Source organism: Anolis sagrei, chromosome 11 (genome assembly GCF_037176765.1).
Source record: "Anolis sagrei isolate rAnoSag1 chromosome 11, rAnoSag1.mat, whole genome shotgun sequence".
NCBI classification, from domain to species: Eukaryota; Metazoa; Chordata; class Lepidosauria; order Squamata; family Dactyloidae; genus Anolis; species Anolis sagrei.
Window position 1 is genome coordinate 34,801,617 of NC_090031.1, and position 13,977 is coordinate 34,815,593.

General features: G+C 43.3%; 1 protein-coding gene across 2 annotated transcripts; it reads left to right on the forward strand.

Moving 5' to 3' along the window:
• Window positions 1-1,371: 1,371 nt before the first annotated feature.
• FAM222B (family with sequence similarity 222 member B) lies at window positions 1,372-13,628 on the forward strand. Of its 2 annotated transcripts, XM_060756668.2 has the most exons (3): window positions 1,372-1,490; window positions 10,280-10,404; window positions 11,931-13,628. In XM_060756668.2, exons 2-3 carry the CDS (start codon window positions 10,323-10,325, stop codon window positions 13,523-13,525), a joined length of 1,677 nt encoding a protein of 558 aa, XP_060612651.2. In that variant the 5' UTR covers window positions 1,372-1,490; window positions 10,280-10,322; the 3' UTR covers window positions 13,526-13,628. The 2 variants fall into 2 exon arrangements, with proteins under 2 accessions (XP_060612651.2, XP_060612652.2); XM_060756669.2 differs by lacking the exon at window positions 1,372-1,490 and having other exon boundaries at window positions 10,323-10,404; window positions 12,043-13,628.
• Window positions 13,629-13,977: the final 349 nt, after the last annotated feature.

Below are 13,977 nucleotides of genomic sequence, written 5' to 3' on the forward strand. Positions count from 1 at the left end.
ATATATACACATATGTGTATACACACATACATATGTAGTGTGTGTGTATATATACATACGTGGATCATATGTGTATATATGCACACATGTGGATTATGTGTGTATATACAAGTATGTGTATATACACACATATACACATGTAGTGTGTGTATGTATACACACACATAATCCATGTGTATATATATATATACACGTGTATGTAGATATACACATATAATATACATATGTAGTGTGTGTGTATATATACACATAAATAATACAACTGTGTGTATACATATGTGTAAATACACATATAATATACATATGTAGTGTGTGTATATATACATTCACATATAATCCACATATGTGTATGTATACACGTGTATGTATATACACATATATAATATACATATGTAGTGTACATAATCCACGTGTGTATTACACTTAATATACATATGTAGAGAGTATGTGTATGTATGTATGTATTAGAAAAGACGCTTCCTTCTTGGGAGGAGAGCAATGTCCAGTCTTGATAAAATAGTAAAGAGTAGAGACATCACACCGGCAACCAAGATCCATTGCCTAGTCCAAGCCATGGTCTTCCCTGTAGTCACCTACGGATGTGAGAGCTGGACCTTAGGGAAGGCTGAGCGAAGGAAGATCGATGCTTTTGAGCTGTGGTGTTGGAGGAAAGTGCTGAGAGTGCCTTGGACTGCGAGAAGACCCAACCAGTCCATCCTCCAGGAAAGAAAGCCCGACTAAAGCTCACTGGAGGGAAGGAGACGAGAGACAAAGTTGAAGTCCTTTGAATGCCACATCATGAGGAGACAGCAAAGCCTAGAGAAGACAATTATGCTGGGGAAAGTGGAAGGCAAAAGGAAGAGGGGCCGACTAAGGGCAAGATGTATGGATGGCATCCTTGAAGTGACCGGACTGACCTTGAAGGAGCTGGGGGTGGTGACGGCCGACAGGGAGCTCTGGCGTGGGCTGGTCCATGAGGTCACGAAGAGTCGGAGACGACAGAACGAATGAACAACAACATATATATATGCACAAACAATCCATGTGTGTATATATACACATATGTGTATATACATACATATATAATATACATATGTAGAGTGTGTGTGTATATATATATATATATAGTACAAAGATTAAAACAGTACTGCTAGATGAGGATACCTATTAATCAGTTACTGAGGCATATGAACGTTATGTATGTATATGTCCTGGACACTCATTAGGAAATGCTAGGGTGGGAATGGAGCCGGAAGTGTCTATACTCCACTCTCGCTCGGGTCTCTTTGGCCCAGAGGGGGCGTGTCCAGCGTGGAGAGGGGGGCGTGCGTGCTCCGTCTGCGTCACGTGCGTGCGTGCGTGCGGGGCGTGTCGGCGCATGCGCAGGAGGGGGCTTTGGGGAGCGGCCGAGCCGGCTCGAGGAGGAGGAGGAGGAGGAGACGGGGCCCGAAGGCGGCGGAGCGCGGCGGCGGCGCCATGAGGGCCGGACGGTGAGGGCAGGACAAGCGCCCGGGACCCTCGCCTTTGCACCCCCATTGGGGCCCCGCACGGGTTGGGGAGTTCGGAAGGGAGGCCTCGGAGGGAGCCCGCCGCTGAGGGGACTCCAGGCCCAGGCTTGGCTCGCCTCACTAGGCCTCCCTCTCTCTCACTCTCTCACTCAGAGCCCCACAAGAGCCCCCTCCCGGATTATTACATTTCCCCTTTCATTTGGAGCCCCCCCCCCATTGCCTCCTTTCTGTATATTATTGTCAATTATTATTATTATTAATTACATTTTCCCTTTCATTTGGAGCCCTCAATAGCTGCCTTTACTTATTATTATTATTATTATTATCATTATTATATTTTCTCTTTCACTTAGAGCCCCCAATAACTGCCTTTCTTTATTATTACAATATTATTATCATTATTACATTTTCTCTTTCATTTGGAGACTCCTTTCTGTATATTATTATAATTTATTATTATTATTATTATTATTACATTTTCTCTTTCATTTAGAGAAAATAGCCTTTATATATATGTTACTATTATTAATTACAGTTTGTTTTTCATTTGAACCTCCCAATACCTGCTTTTCTTTATTATTATTATTATTATTATTATTATTACATTTTCTCTTTCATTTGGAGACTCCTTTCTGTATATTATTATAATTTATTATTATTGTTATTATATTTTCTCTTTCATTTAGAAAAAGTAGCCTATATATATATATATATATTACTATTATTATTAATTACATTTTCTTTTTCACTTAGAGCCCCCAATTGCCTCCTTTCTATATATTATTATAATTTATTATTATTATAATTGTTATTATATTTTCTCTTTCATTTAGAGAAAATAGCTTTTATGTGTATTACTATTATTATTAATTACATTTTCTTTTTCACTTAGAGCCCCCAATACTTGCCTTTCTTTATTATTATTATTATTATTATTATTATTATATTTTCTCTTTCATTTGACCTGCCTTTACATATTATTATTATATTTTCTCTTTTGAGCTCTCAATAGCTGCATTTACATATTATTATTATTATTATTATTATTATTATTATTATTATTATATGTTCCCTTTCATTTAGAGCCCCCAATAGCTGCCTTTCCATATTATGATTATATTTTCTCTTTCATTTAGAGAAAATAGCATATCTGTATATTATTATTATTATTATTATTATTTATATTTTCTTTTTCACTTAGAGCCCTCCATAGTCTTCTTTCTGTATATTGCTATTATTATTATTATTATTATTATTCATTTAGTGCCTCCAATAGCTGCCTTTCTATATTATTATGATTATTATATTTTCTCTTTCATTTGGAGCTCCCAACAGCCTTCTTTATGCATATTATTAATATATTTTAGTCTTTCATTTAGAGCCCTCCCATGCCTTCATTCTGTATATTGCTATTATTATTATTATTATTATTTTCTTTTTATTTAGAGTCCTCAACAGCCTTCTTCCGTCCTTCCTTCCTTTCTCTCTCCCTTTCTTCCTCCTCCTCCTTATTGTTGTTGTTATTATTATTATTATTATTATTATTATTATATTTTCTCTTTCATGTAGAGTCTCCAATAGCCTTCTTACTACTACTACTACTACTACTACCAATAATAATAATAATAATAATAATAATAATTCTCTTCCGTTTGGAGCCCTTCAAAAGTCCTCTTTGTCTTTCACTTAAAGTTCCTTCATTATCCTTCCTTTTTTTCAAATTAATTTTTATTGATCCAATATATAATTACATGGAAAGTGAGGGAATATTGTGAAGAAGATAGAAATAATAATAATAATAATAATAATAATAATAATAATAATAATAATTTGTCTGTTCTATTGGGACCCCCTAGTATTCCTATTTAGTTTCATTGGAAGCCCTCCAACGGCCTCCTCTCTGTATATGATAATGATAATAATATTTATTTTTTCATTTGGAATCCCCCAATAATTCTATTTTTCATTGGAGACCCCCATAACCCTGTTTCTTTGTGACTCAGAGCCCCCTAAAAGCCCTTAATCACTTTCATTGGGAAACCTCCCAATGGCCTTCTTTCTGTATATAATAATAATAATAATAATAATAATAATAATAATAATAATAATTGTCTTTCCTTTGGAGCCCTCCAATTGGCCTATTTCTGTCCCAGCATTTCATTTCCAGCCCCCAATAATCCTCCTTTCCAACCCATTATTCCTTCGAATTCAAGACCCACTGCCTTTAAAAAAAAAACCCCTACACAAAACATAAATATTATCATATTTGTAAACATATATCGCTGCAATCTTTTTGTGGGGCCTTAAAGGCACCGCCCTCCATTTTGATTGAGAAACGGGGACAAAATGTCAGCAAAGGGATATCAGGTGCATCTGCACTGTATAATTAATGCAGTTCGATACTGCTTTGACCGCAGTGGCTCAATGCTATGGGATCCTGGGAGTTGTAGTTGTCTGACACCGCATTAAACGACAGCTCCCATGATTCCATAGCAATTAAAATGGGGTCAGGTGGCATTCATTTTGGATGCCTTTGGGGGAAGGAGAATGCAAAAGTCTCAGATAATTCAGTTTTAAATATATCTTTTAAAAGGATAGACAAAATGTCTGGATGAAGGTACCATAGATGATGATGATGATGATGATGATGATGATGATGGTTACTATTACAGCATGAGACCTGTGTCTTTGGAGGATATGTCACCAGAAATTCATTATTATTATTACTACTACTACTACTACTACTCCTGTGTCTTTGGAGGATATGTCACCAGAAATTCATTATTATTATTATTATTACTACTACTACTCCTCCTCCTGTGTCTTTGGAGGATATGTCACCAGAAATTCATTATTATTATGATTATTATTATTATTACTACTACTACTCCTGTGTCTTTGGAGGATATGTCACCAGAAATTCATTATTATTATTATTATTATTACTACTACTACTACTACTCCTGTGTCTTTGGAGGATATGTCACCAGAAATTCATTATTATTATTACTACTACTACTACTACTACTCCTGTGTCTTTGGAGGATATGTCACCAGAAATTCATTATTATTATTATTATTATTACTATTACTACTACTACTACTACTACTGTGTCTTTGGAGGATATGTCACCAGAAATTCATTATTATTATTATTACTACTACTACTACTACTCCTGTGTCTTTGGAGGATATGTCACCAGAAATTCATTATTATTATTATTACTACTACTACTACTCCTGTGTCTTTGGAGGATATGTCATCAGAAATTCATTATTATTATTATTATTATTACTACTACTACTCCTACTACTGCTATTCCTGTGTCTTTGGAGGATATGTCACCAGAAATTCATTATTATTATTATTATTATTATTATTACTACTACTACTACTACTACTACTCCTGTGTCTTTGGAGGATATGTCACCAGAAATTCATTATTATTATTATTATTATTATTACTACTACTACTACTACTACTACTCCTGTGTCTTTGGAGGATATGTCACCAGAAATTCATTATTGTTGTTGTTGTTGTCAGTGTGACTCCTGTGTCTTTGGAGGATATGTCACCAGAAAATCATTATTATTATTAGTAGTAGTAGCATTAGTATTATTATCATTACTAGTATGGCTCCTGTGTCTTTGGAGGATATGTTGCCAGAAATGTGTTGTGGTTGTCGTCGTCATCATTGTATGGCCCCTGTGTCTTTTGGAGGATACGTTACCAGAGATGATGGTGATTATGATTGTGATTATGATGATTAAGCAGAGGCTGGGTGGGCCATCTGTTGGGGGGGATCAGTTGGTGTCTTCCTTTATGGCAGAAAGTGGTTGAACTGGATGGCCCCTCTCTGAATTTATGATTCTATGCTATTATTATTATTATTATTATTATTATTATTTGCAAAAACACAGTATGACACAGCAAATATGCTTTTAGGAGGATGTTAAAAGGTCACCTTTATAGGACATTATAGGACAATCTTCATAGGAAGTTATAGGGCAACCTTTATAGAACGCTATAAGGGCACCTTCATAGGAAATTATAGGGACAGCTGGGACACCTTTATAGGATGTTATAAGGTTACCTTCACAGGACGTTATAGGGACACCTGGGACACCTTTATAGGACATTATAGGGCCACCTTCATAGGAAGTTCTAGGACAGTGGTTCTCAACCTGGGGTCCCCAGATGTTTTTGGGCTTCAACTCCCAGAAACCCTAGCAGCTGGTAAACTGGCTGGGATTTCTGGGAGTTGTAGGTCAAAAACATCTGGGGACCCCAGGTTGAGAACCACTGTTCTAGGACCACCTTTATAGGACATTATAGGGCCACCTTCATAGGATGTTATAGGGTCGCCTTCATAGGACATTATAGCGACACCTGGGACACCTTTATAGGACTTTATAGGGATACCTGGGACACCTTTATAGGACGTTATAGGGCCACCTTCATAGGAAGTTCTAGAACCACCTTTATAGGAAGTTATAGGGACACCTTCATAGGATGTAATAGGGCCACCTTCATACGAAATTCTAGAACCACCTTTATAGGACATTATAGGGCCACCTTTATCGGATGTTATAGGGTAACTTCATAGGACGTTATAGCGACACTGTGACACCTTTATAGGAAGATATAGGGCCACCTTTATAGGAAGATATAGGGCCACCTTCATAGGATGTTATAGGGTCACCTTCATAGGAAGTTCTAGCAACACCTGAGACACCTTTATAGGAAGATATAGGGGCACCTTCACAGGATGTTATAGTGACACCTGGGACACCTTTATAGGACGTTATAGGGCAACCTTTATAGAAAGATATAGGCGCACCTTCACAGGATGTTATAGGGACACCTTTATAGGATGTTATAGGGACACCTTTATAGGAAGTTATAGTGACACCTAGGACACCTTTATAGGATGTTATAGGGCCACCTTCATAGAATGTTATAGGGCCACCTTCATAGGACATTATAGGGCCACCTTTATAGGACGTTATAGGGGCACCTTCATAGGACGTTATAGTGACACCTGGGACACCTTTATAGGACGTTATAGGGCAACCTTTATAGAAAGATATAGGAGCACCTTCACAGGACGTTATAGGGACACCTTTATAGGATGTTATAGGGCCACCTTCATAGAATGTTATAGGGCCACCTTCATAGGACATTATAGGGCCACCTTTATAGGACGTTATAGGGTCACCTTCATAGGAAGTTATAGGGTCACCTTCATAGGAAGTTATAGTGACACCTAGGACACCTTTATAGGATGTTATAGGGCCACCTTCACAGGACGTTATAGGGGCACCTTCATAGGATGTTATAGGGACACCTGGGACACCTTTATAGGACGTTATAGGGCTACCTTCCTAGGAAGTTCTAGGACCACCTTTATAGGACATTATAGGGCCACCTTCATAGGAAGTTTGAAGGCCACCTTTATAGGATGTTATAGGGCCACCTAATGACACACGCAGATCCAAATAAGGTGGCCTTTTGCAGTTGACAGATTGTGTGGCGCTCAGTGTTGTCTTGGTTGATACCAGCACCTTTGCAGTTAAATTTTGAGGTCCTGGGAATGGCTGAGTATTTTCTGTTGCGAATGAATGAAGCTGTGGATAACAGGGAACCCCACTGAGATGAAGGACTTCCAGTCCTTGAGTATCACAGGGTTGTGTTGGAAGTGCTTGGAAAGGACGTGGTTTGAATACACGGAACCATGGAGAAGAGTGAAGGAAAGGGCTTGGGGTGCCTATTTTGTGGATAAGGTCAACTTGGTTATTTTATACCAGACAGAAGCTCCTTGGTTGGGTTTGTTTGCTTGTGATTTGTGCAATGGACGCAGTCCAGAGGGAGCACGGTGGGGTAGGCTAGATATCCTTTGGTGTCCCTTCTGACATGGATCCCACCCTTTTTCTCTCCCTTTCCTCCTCTCCGGCCCCTTTAAGGACGCAGCCTTTGCACGCAGGCTGCCTAGTCTTCGGAAAATTCCGGGCTTTTGGGCCTGGAGGGCCTTTGTGTCCCTTTGCTTTTATTAAGACGGCGCAGTGACCGCTTCCGTTCCTGTCCTTGGCTTGAAGGCCTTCCCCCCTTTTTTCATCTCTTCTGCGTCTGGCTGGAAAAGCCAGTTCCAATGGTCTCTCTGTCCATCCGTCCATCCTTCCTTCCATCCATCCATCCATTTTAGGCCTGCAAAGTACAGGGCAAAAATGGTTATAGTATCTCATGTGTAGAAGGTCATAGGACCATGGTTTATAGGATGTGATAGGGCCACCTTAGTGAGATGTTATAAGACTACCTTTATAGGAAGTTATAGGACCACCTTCATAGGATGTGATAGGGACACCTGGGATACCTTTATGGGATGTTATAGGACCACCTTTTAGGAAGTTCTAAGGCCACCTTTTTAGTAAGGTATAGGGATACCTTTATAGCACATTTTGTAGGGCCGCCTTCATAGGAAGTTATAGGGCCACCTTCATATGACGTTATAGGGACATCTTTATAGGATGTTATAGGACCACCTTTTAGAAAATTCTAAGGCCACCTTTATAGTAAGTTATAGGGACACCTTCATAGGAAGTTATAAGACCACCTTTATAGGATGTTATAGGGACACCTTTATAGGATGTTATAGGGTTACCTTTTAAGAAGTTCTAAGGCCACCTTTATAGTAAGTTATAGGGACACCTTTATAGCACATTTTATAGGGCCACTTTTATAGGATGTTATAGGGTCACCTTTATAGGACGTTATAAGACCACCTTTATAGGATGTTATAGGGACACCTGGGACATCTTTATAGGATGTTATAGGGTTACCTTTTAGGAAGTTCTAAGGCCACCTTTTTAGTAAGGTATAGGGACACCTTTATTGCACATTTTATAGGGTCACCTTCATAGGAAGTTATAGGGCCACCTTCATATGACATTATAGGGACACCTTTATAGGACATTATAAGACCACCTTTATAGGGACACCTGGGACACCTTTATAGGGCATTATAAGACAACCTTTTAGGAAGTTCTAAGGCCATCTGTAAAGTAAGTTATAGGGACACCTTTATAGGACGTAATAAGACTACCTTTATAGGAAGTTATAGGGATGCCTGGGACAGTTATAGGGATGTTATAGGGTCACCTTTTGGAAGTTCTAAGGCCACCTTTATAGTAAGTTATAGGGACACCTTTATAGGGCATTATAAGACCACCTTCATAGGCTGCTATAGGGCCACCTTCATAGAAAGTTATAGGGACACATGGGACTCCTTTAGAGGATGTTATAGGACCACCTTCATCGGAAGTTCTAAGGCCACCTGTATAGGACATTGTAAGACCACCTTCACAGGAAGTTATAAGACCACCTTCATAGGAAGTTATAGGGACACCTTCATAGGAAGTAATAGGGCCACCTTTATGAGATGTTATAGGGATCCCTGGGACAACTTTATAGGATGTTATAAGGTTACCTTTTAAGAAGTTCTAAGGCCACCTTCATAGGAAGTTATAGCGACACCTGGGACACCTTTATAAGATGTTATAGGGTCACCTTTTAGGCACTTCTAAGGCTACCTTTATAGTAAGTTATAGGGGCACATGGGCCACCTTGATAGAATGTTATAGGACCACCTTCATTGGAAGCTATAAGGCCACCTATATAGGACATTGTAAGACTACCTTCACAGGAAGTTATAAGACCACCTTTATATGCAGTTATAGGGCTACCTTCATATGACGTTATAGGGACATCTTTATAGGATGTTATAGGGCCACCTTTTTAGGAAGTTCTACGGCCACCTTTATAGGAAGTTATAGGGCCACCTTCATAGGACGTTATAGGGACACATGGGACACCTTTATAGGATGTTATAGGACCACCTTTTAGGAAGTTCTAAGGCCACCTTTATAGTAAGTTATAGGGACACCTTTATAGGATGTTATAAGACCACCTTCACAGGCTGCTACAGGGCCACCTTCATAGAAAGTTATAGGGACACATGGGACACCTTTATAGGATGTTATAGGACCACCTTCATCGGAAGTTCTAAGGCCACCTGTATAGGACATTGTGAGACCACCCTCGCAGGAACTTATAAGACCACCTTTATATGCAGTTATAGGGCCACCTTCATAGGATGTTATAGGGATCCCTGTGACAACTTTATAGAACGTTATAGGGACCCCTGGGACACCTTAATATGGCGTTATAAGACCACCTTTATAGTAAGTTATAGGGACACCTTTATAGCCCATTTTATAGGGCCACCTTCATCGGAAGTTATAAGGACACATGGGACACCTTTATATGATGGTTATAGGGCCACCTTCATCGGAAGTTATAAGGCCACCCGTATAGGACATTGTAAGACCACCTTTACAGAAAGTTCTAAGACCACCTTCATATGACGTTATAGGGACACCTTTTTAGGAAATTCTACAGCCACCTTTATTGGAAGTTATAGGGCCACCTTTAGAGGGCTACCTTCATAGGATGTTATAGGGACTCTTGGACAACTTTATAGGATGTTATAGGGCCACGTTTATAGGAAGCTATAGGGCCACCTGTAAGTAAGTTAAATAAATCTCCACCAGAAGAGGGAGATGTAGGGTGAGTGCATCATTGGAAGTAAGAATGGGTTCACTTCACCCTGTGCTGTTTCTCAATAGTCGTAATTTGATCAGGTCTGCCTGGATGGCCTCAAGGGTGCCCCAGGGACTGGATTCTAACCCGCGTCCTGTCTTCCCTCCTTTCCAGCGCGCAGAGGAAGGCGGCCCCCAGCTGCTAGCGGCCTCCTGCCATGCTGGCCTGCCTCCCGGGACCCGGCGACCTCTCCTCCCCGCTGCTTTCTTACCCGCAGATGAACACTGGACTTCGGAAATGTGAGTGGCCCCCAGACAGTAGACCTAGGATGGGCTCCAGTATTGAAAATAACTATACATACATACATACATTATGTCTTCTAGTCCTAGGATGGGACCCAGTACTGAAATTGATATATATATATATATATATCTTTTATTATTGGACCCCATTCTAGCATTTATGTATATGTGTGTGTGTGTGTGTGTGTGTGTGTGTGTGTGTATAAATTGCTAGAATGGGGTCCAATAATAAAAATTACTTTGTGTGTGTGCCCTAGGATGAGATCCAATTTTGGAAATATTGGGTCCTGGGATAGGTTCCAATGCTGAAAATAACTCTGTGCGTGTGTGTAATATATGTATGTATGTATGTGTGTGTATATATATATATATGCATGCACATGCGTGCATACACACACACACGTACGTATATAAGTATATGTATGTGATTGTGTGTGTGTGTGTGTGTGTGTGTGTGTATAATTTCAGTCCCAGGATGGGCTCTAATAATGTAAATAAGGGATAGGATCCAATTCTCAAAATAACTCTGTGTGTGTGTGTGTGTATGTGTGTGTGTGTGTGTGTGTGTGTGTGTGTGTGTATATATATGCATGCGCATGCACATGCATGCATACACACACGTACCGGTGTGTATGTATATATGTATATGTATGTGATATATGTGTGTGTGTGTGATATATGTGTGTATATGTGTGTGTATTATTTCAGTCCTAGGATGGGATCTAATAATGTAAATAAGTGCATATATATCTTTTTAAATGTATATATATTAGTCCTAGAATGGGATCCAATTCTGACAATAACTGTATATATCTATTTTATTACATATGTGTGTGTGTGAGAGTGTGCATCTGTGTGTCTGTCTATCCTTCTTAGTCCTGGAATGGGGCAGGATGTGTTTAGGGATGTGTCTGTAAGTTAATCACTTATGGGGAGGGGCTTGGCCAGATTTTTCTTTTCCGTCTCAGGCTTTGAGGATATATTTAGGCCTTTGCATGCCGGGGCTCATGGAATTGTAGTAATTCAAACGCCTCTTCCTTTGATGTAGTCAGTGGGGTATTTGCAAGGTTGCTCTGCACCAAAGCCCACACCTTTGCCCTGATAATTCTGGAATGCATTTCCCAGCTTTCCTGTTTGGCAAGGGGGTGGCTGGGAGTTTCAGACCACGCACCTTTGGGGGGCTGGGGGAGGATGATGGGAGTTAAGTTCCCATTTCTGGCTGGGGGAGGATGATGGGAGTTGCAGTACATCCGTGTTGGATGTCGAGGTTTGCTAGTTCTGTGATAGTTTGGTGTTTTCCTCCCGATGTGTTGATAGTGGGTTCCTTTTGTTGTTGCACTGGCTGTTCATGGAGTCAGTGTTGATGGCTTCTCTCTCTCTTTCTCTCTCTCGTTCTTTTCCTCTGCCGCCTTTCCCCCTTCTGTCTCTCTCTGTCTGCTTCCCCCTTCTTCCCCTCCCCGCCTCCTTCTCCTCTTCCCGTTCCTCTCTCGTTCTCCCCTTCCTGAAAAACCAAACAACACCAGGGGACACTACACAGAAAATGAGAGCTGCACAGCACCCTACTCCAGCCGAGTTGGACGCGTATGCTAAGAAGGTGGCCAACCACCCTCTGACTATCAAAATTTTCCCCAACAGCGTCAAAGTCCCGCAGCGGAAACACGTCCGCCGCACCGTCAACGGGCTGGACACCTCGGGGCAGCGCTACAGCCCCTACCCACCCTCCTCCTCCTCGTCTTCGTCGTCCTCCTCCTCCTCCTTGCCGCAGGCCGCCACCAAAACTGGACTCCTGGCCATCGTCCGGCCCGCGGCCAAAGGCGTCGTCAAGGACTTTGACGGGACGCGAAGCTCCTCCCGCCTGTTGGCCCCGTCGGAAGCCATGATGAACCCGCCCCCCTACGCGGCACCCAGCACTTTAAGCCACCACCCGCAACAGGCAGCGGCAGCTTTGGCCCGCCATCAGCAGCAGCAACAGCAACAGCAGCATCTCCACGCCCAGAGCATGGCGCACGCGGTTTTGCAGCCGCAGCTCCCTCTGCCGCAACACCCGGGAAACCACTTGCTCCCGCAGCAACAGCAGCAGCAGCAGCCCCCACCGCCTCCCCCTTCCTTGCACGGCGGGGGCCGCAAGATGTCGGACGCGGACGCCCCGCCGAACGTGACCGTCTCTACCTCGACCATCCCCCTCTCCATGGCCGCCACGCTGCAGCAGAGCCAGCCGCCGGACCTGAGCAGCATCGTCCACCAGATCAACCAGTTCTGCCAGGCCCGGGCGGGCTCCAGCGCTACCTCAGTCTGCGAGGGGCAGATCGCCAACCCCAGCCCCATCAGCCGCAACCTCCTGATCAGCGCCAGCACCCGCGTCTCCGCGCACAGCCTCCCCGGCCCCATGCCTTCCTGCGGGGTCAACCCCACTGGCGGCGGCGAACACCCCGCCGTCCCGTTAGGCAGGGCCGGTCCTCCTGCCGCGTACCAAAGCGAAATGAAGCAGGCGGCGCAGGCGGCAGTGGCGGCAGCGGCTTGGAACCACCACCAACTCGCGCACTTGCAGCAGATGTGCGGCGGCGGCAGCGGAGAAACGATGATCGGCCCCGCCGGGCTGATGGGGAAGCCCCCCGTCGCCCGCGAGCAGGGTTTCGCCGGCAAGGCTCCCGGCGGATACCCCTTAGAACTGTGCATGGGTCAGCCGTTCAACGTGAAGCCGCCGCTGGAGAAGCCCACCCCATCGCCGCCGGTCAACGGCCTCCCGTACGCCAACGGGCATTACTTCCCGCCCCTGTGGAATAACATTCTGCCCACCCCGAACAGCGACAGCTCGGGCTCCCAGGACCTGGCCATGCCTTTCCACGGCACGGCGGGGCCGCAAGCAATGGAGTGCCCGGCCGGACCGCACTACCGAGCACCCCCCAACGGCAGCGGCAACAACAACAACGGCGGGATGCCGGCAATGGAGTACCTGAGCAGCGGGGACTTCCAGCACCATCCCTGCCTCCGGGAGCCTGCTCCGCCGCCGCCGGGAGGGATGGCGCTGGGCAAAGCGGGGCGCACAACCATGAACCGAGCGCCCGGCGAACTCGCCGACAGCCGAAGCCTTCATATTCAGCACCCAGGGTATAGATAAAGGCCGCCCAAGCCGGTTGGTTCTCACTGACACACACTAAGGCAGGCGCGGGCCAACTTGGGCCCTCCGGGTGTTTTGGACTCCAACTCCCACAATTCCTAACAGCCGGTAGGCTGTTAGGAATTGTGGGAGTTGGAGTCCAAAACACCCGGAGGGCCCAAGTTGGCCCGCTCCTGCGTTAAGGAATTTTAAAAAGCGATAGAGGGGGGGTTAGACATCATTTGAATCAATAAGCAAAGAGCGTGGCGGGGGGTTCCCCTTTTTTTAATTTATCTCTCTTCTTGCTTTTTTAAGATGCAAACTCCGGTGATCGTTATCATCATCCTCGACTTTTGTCATGACAAATCGGGTTGTTTCGCAGTGTTCAGGATCCCCTCTAGTCCCGTCAACATTGAATAACTTCCTCTAGAGCAGTGGTTCTCAACCTTTCTAACACCGGGACCCCTAAATAT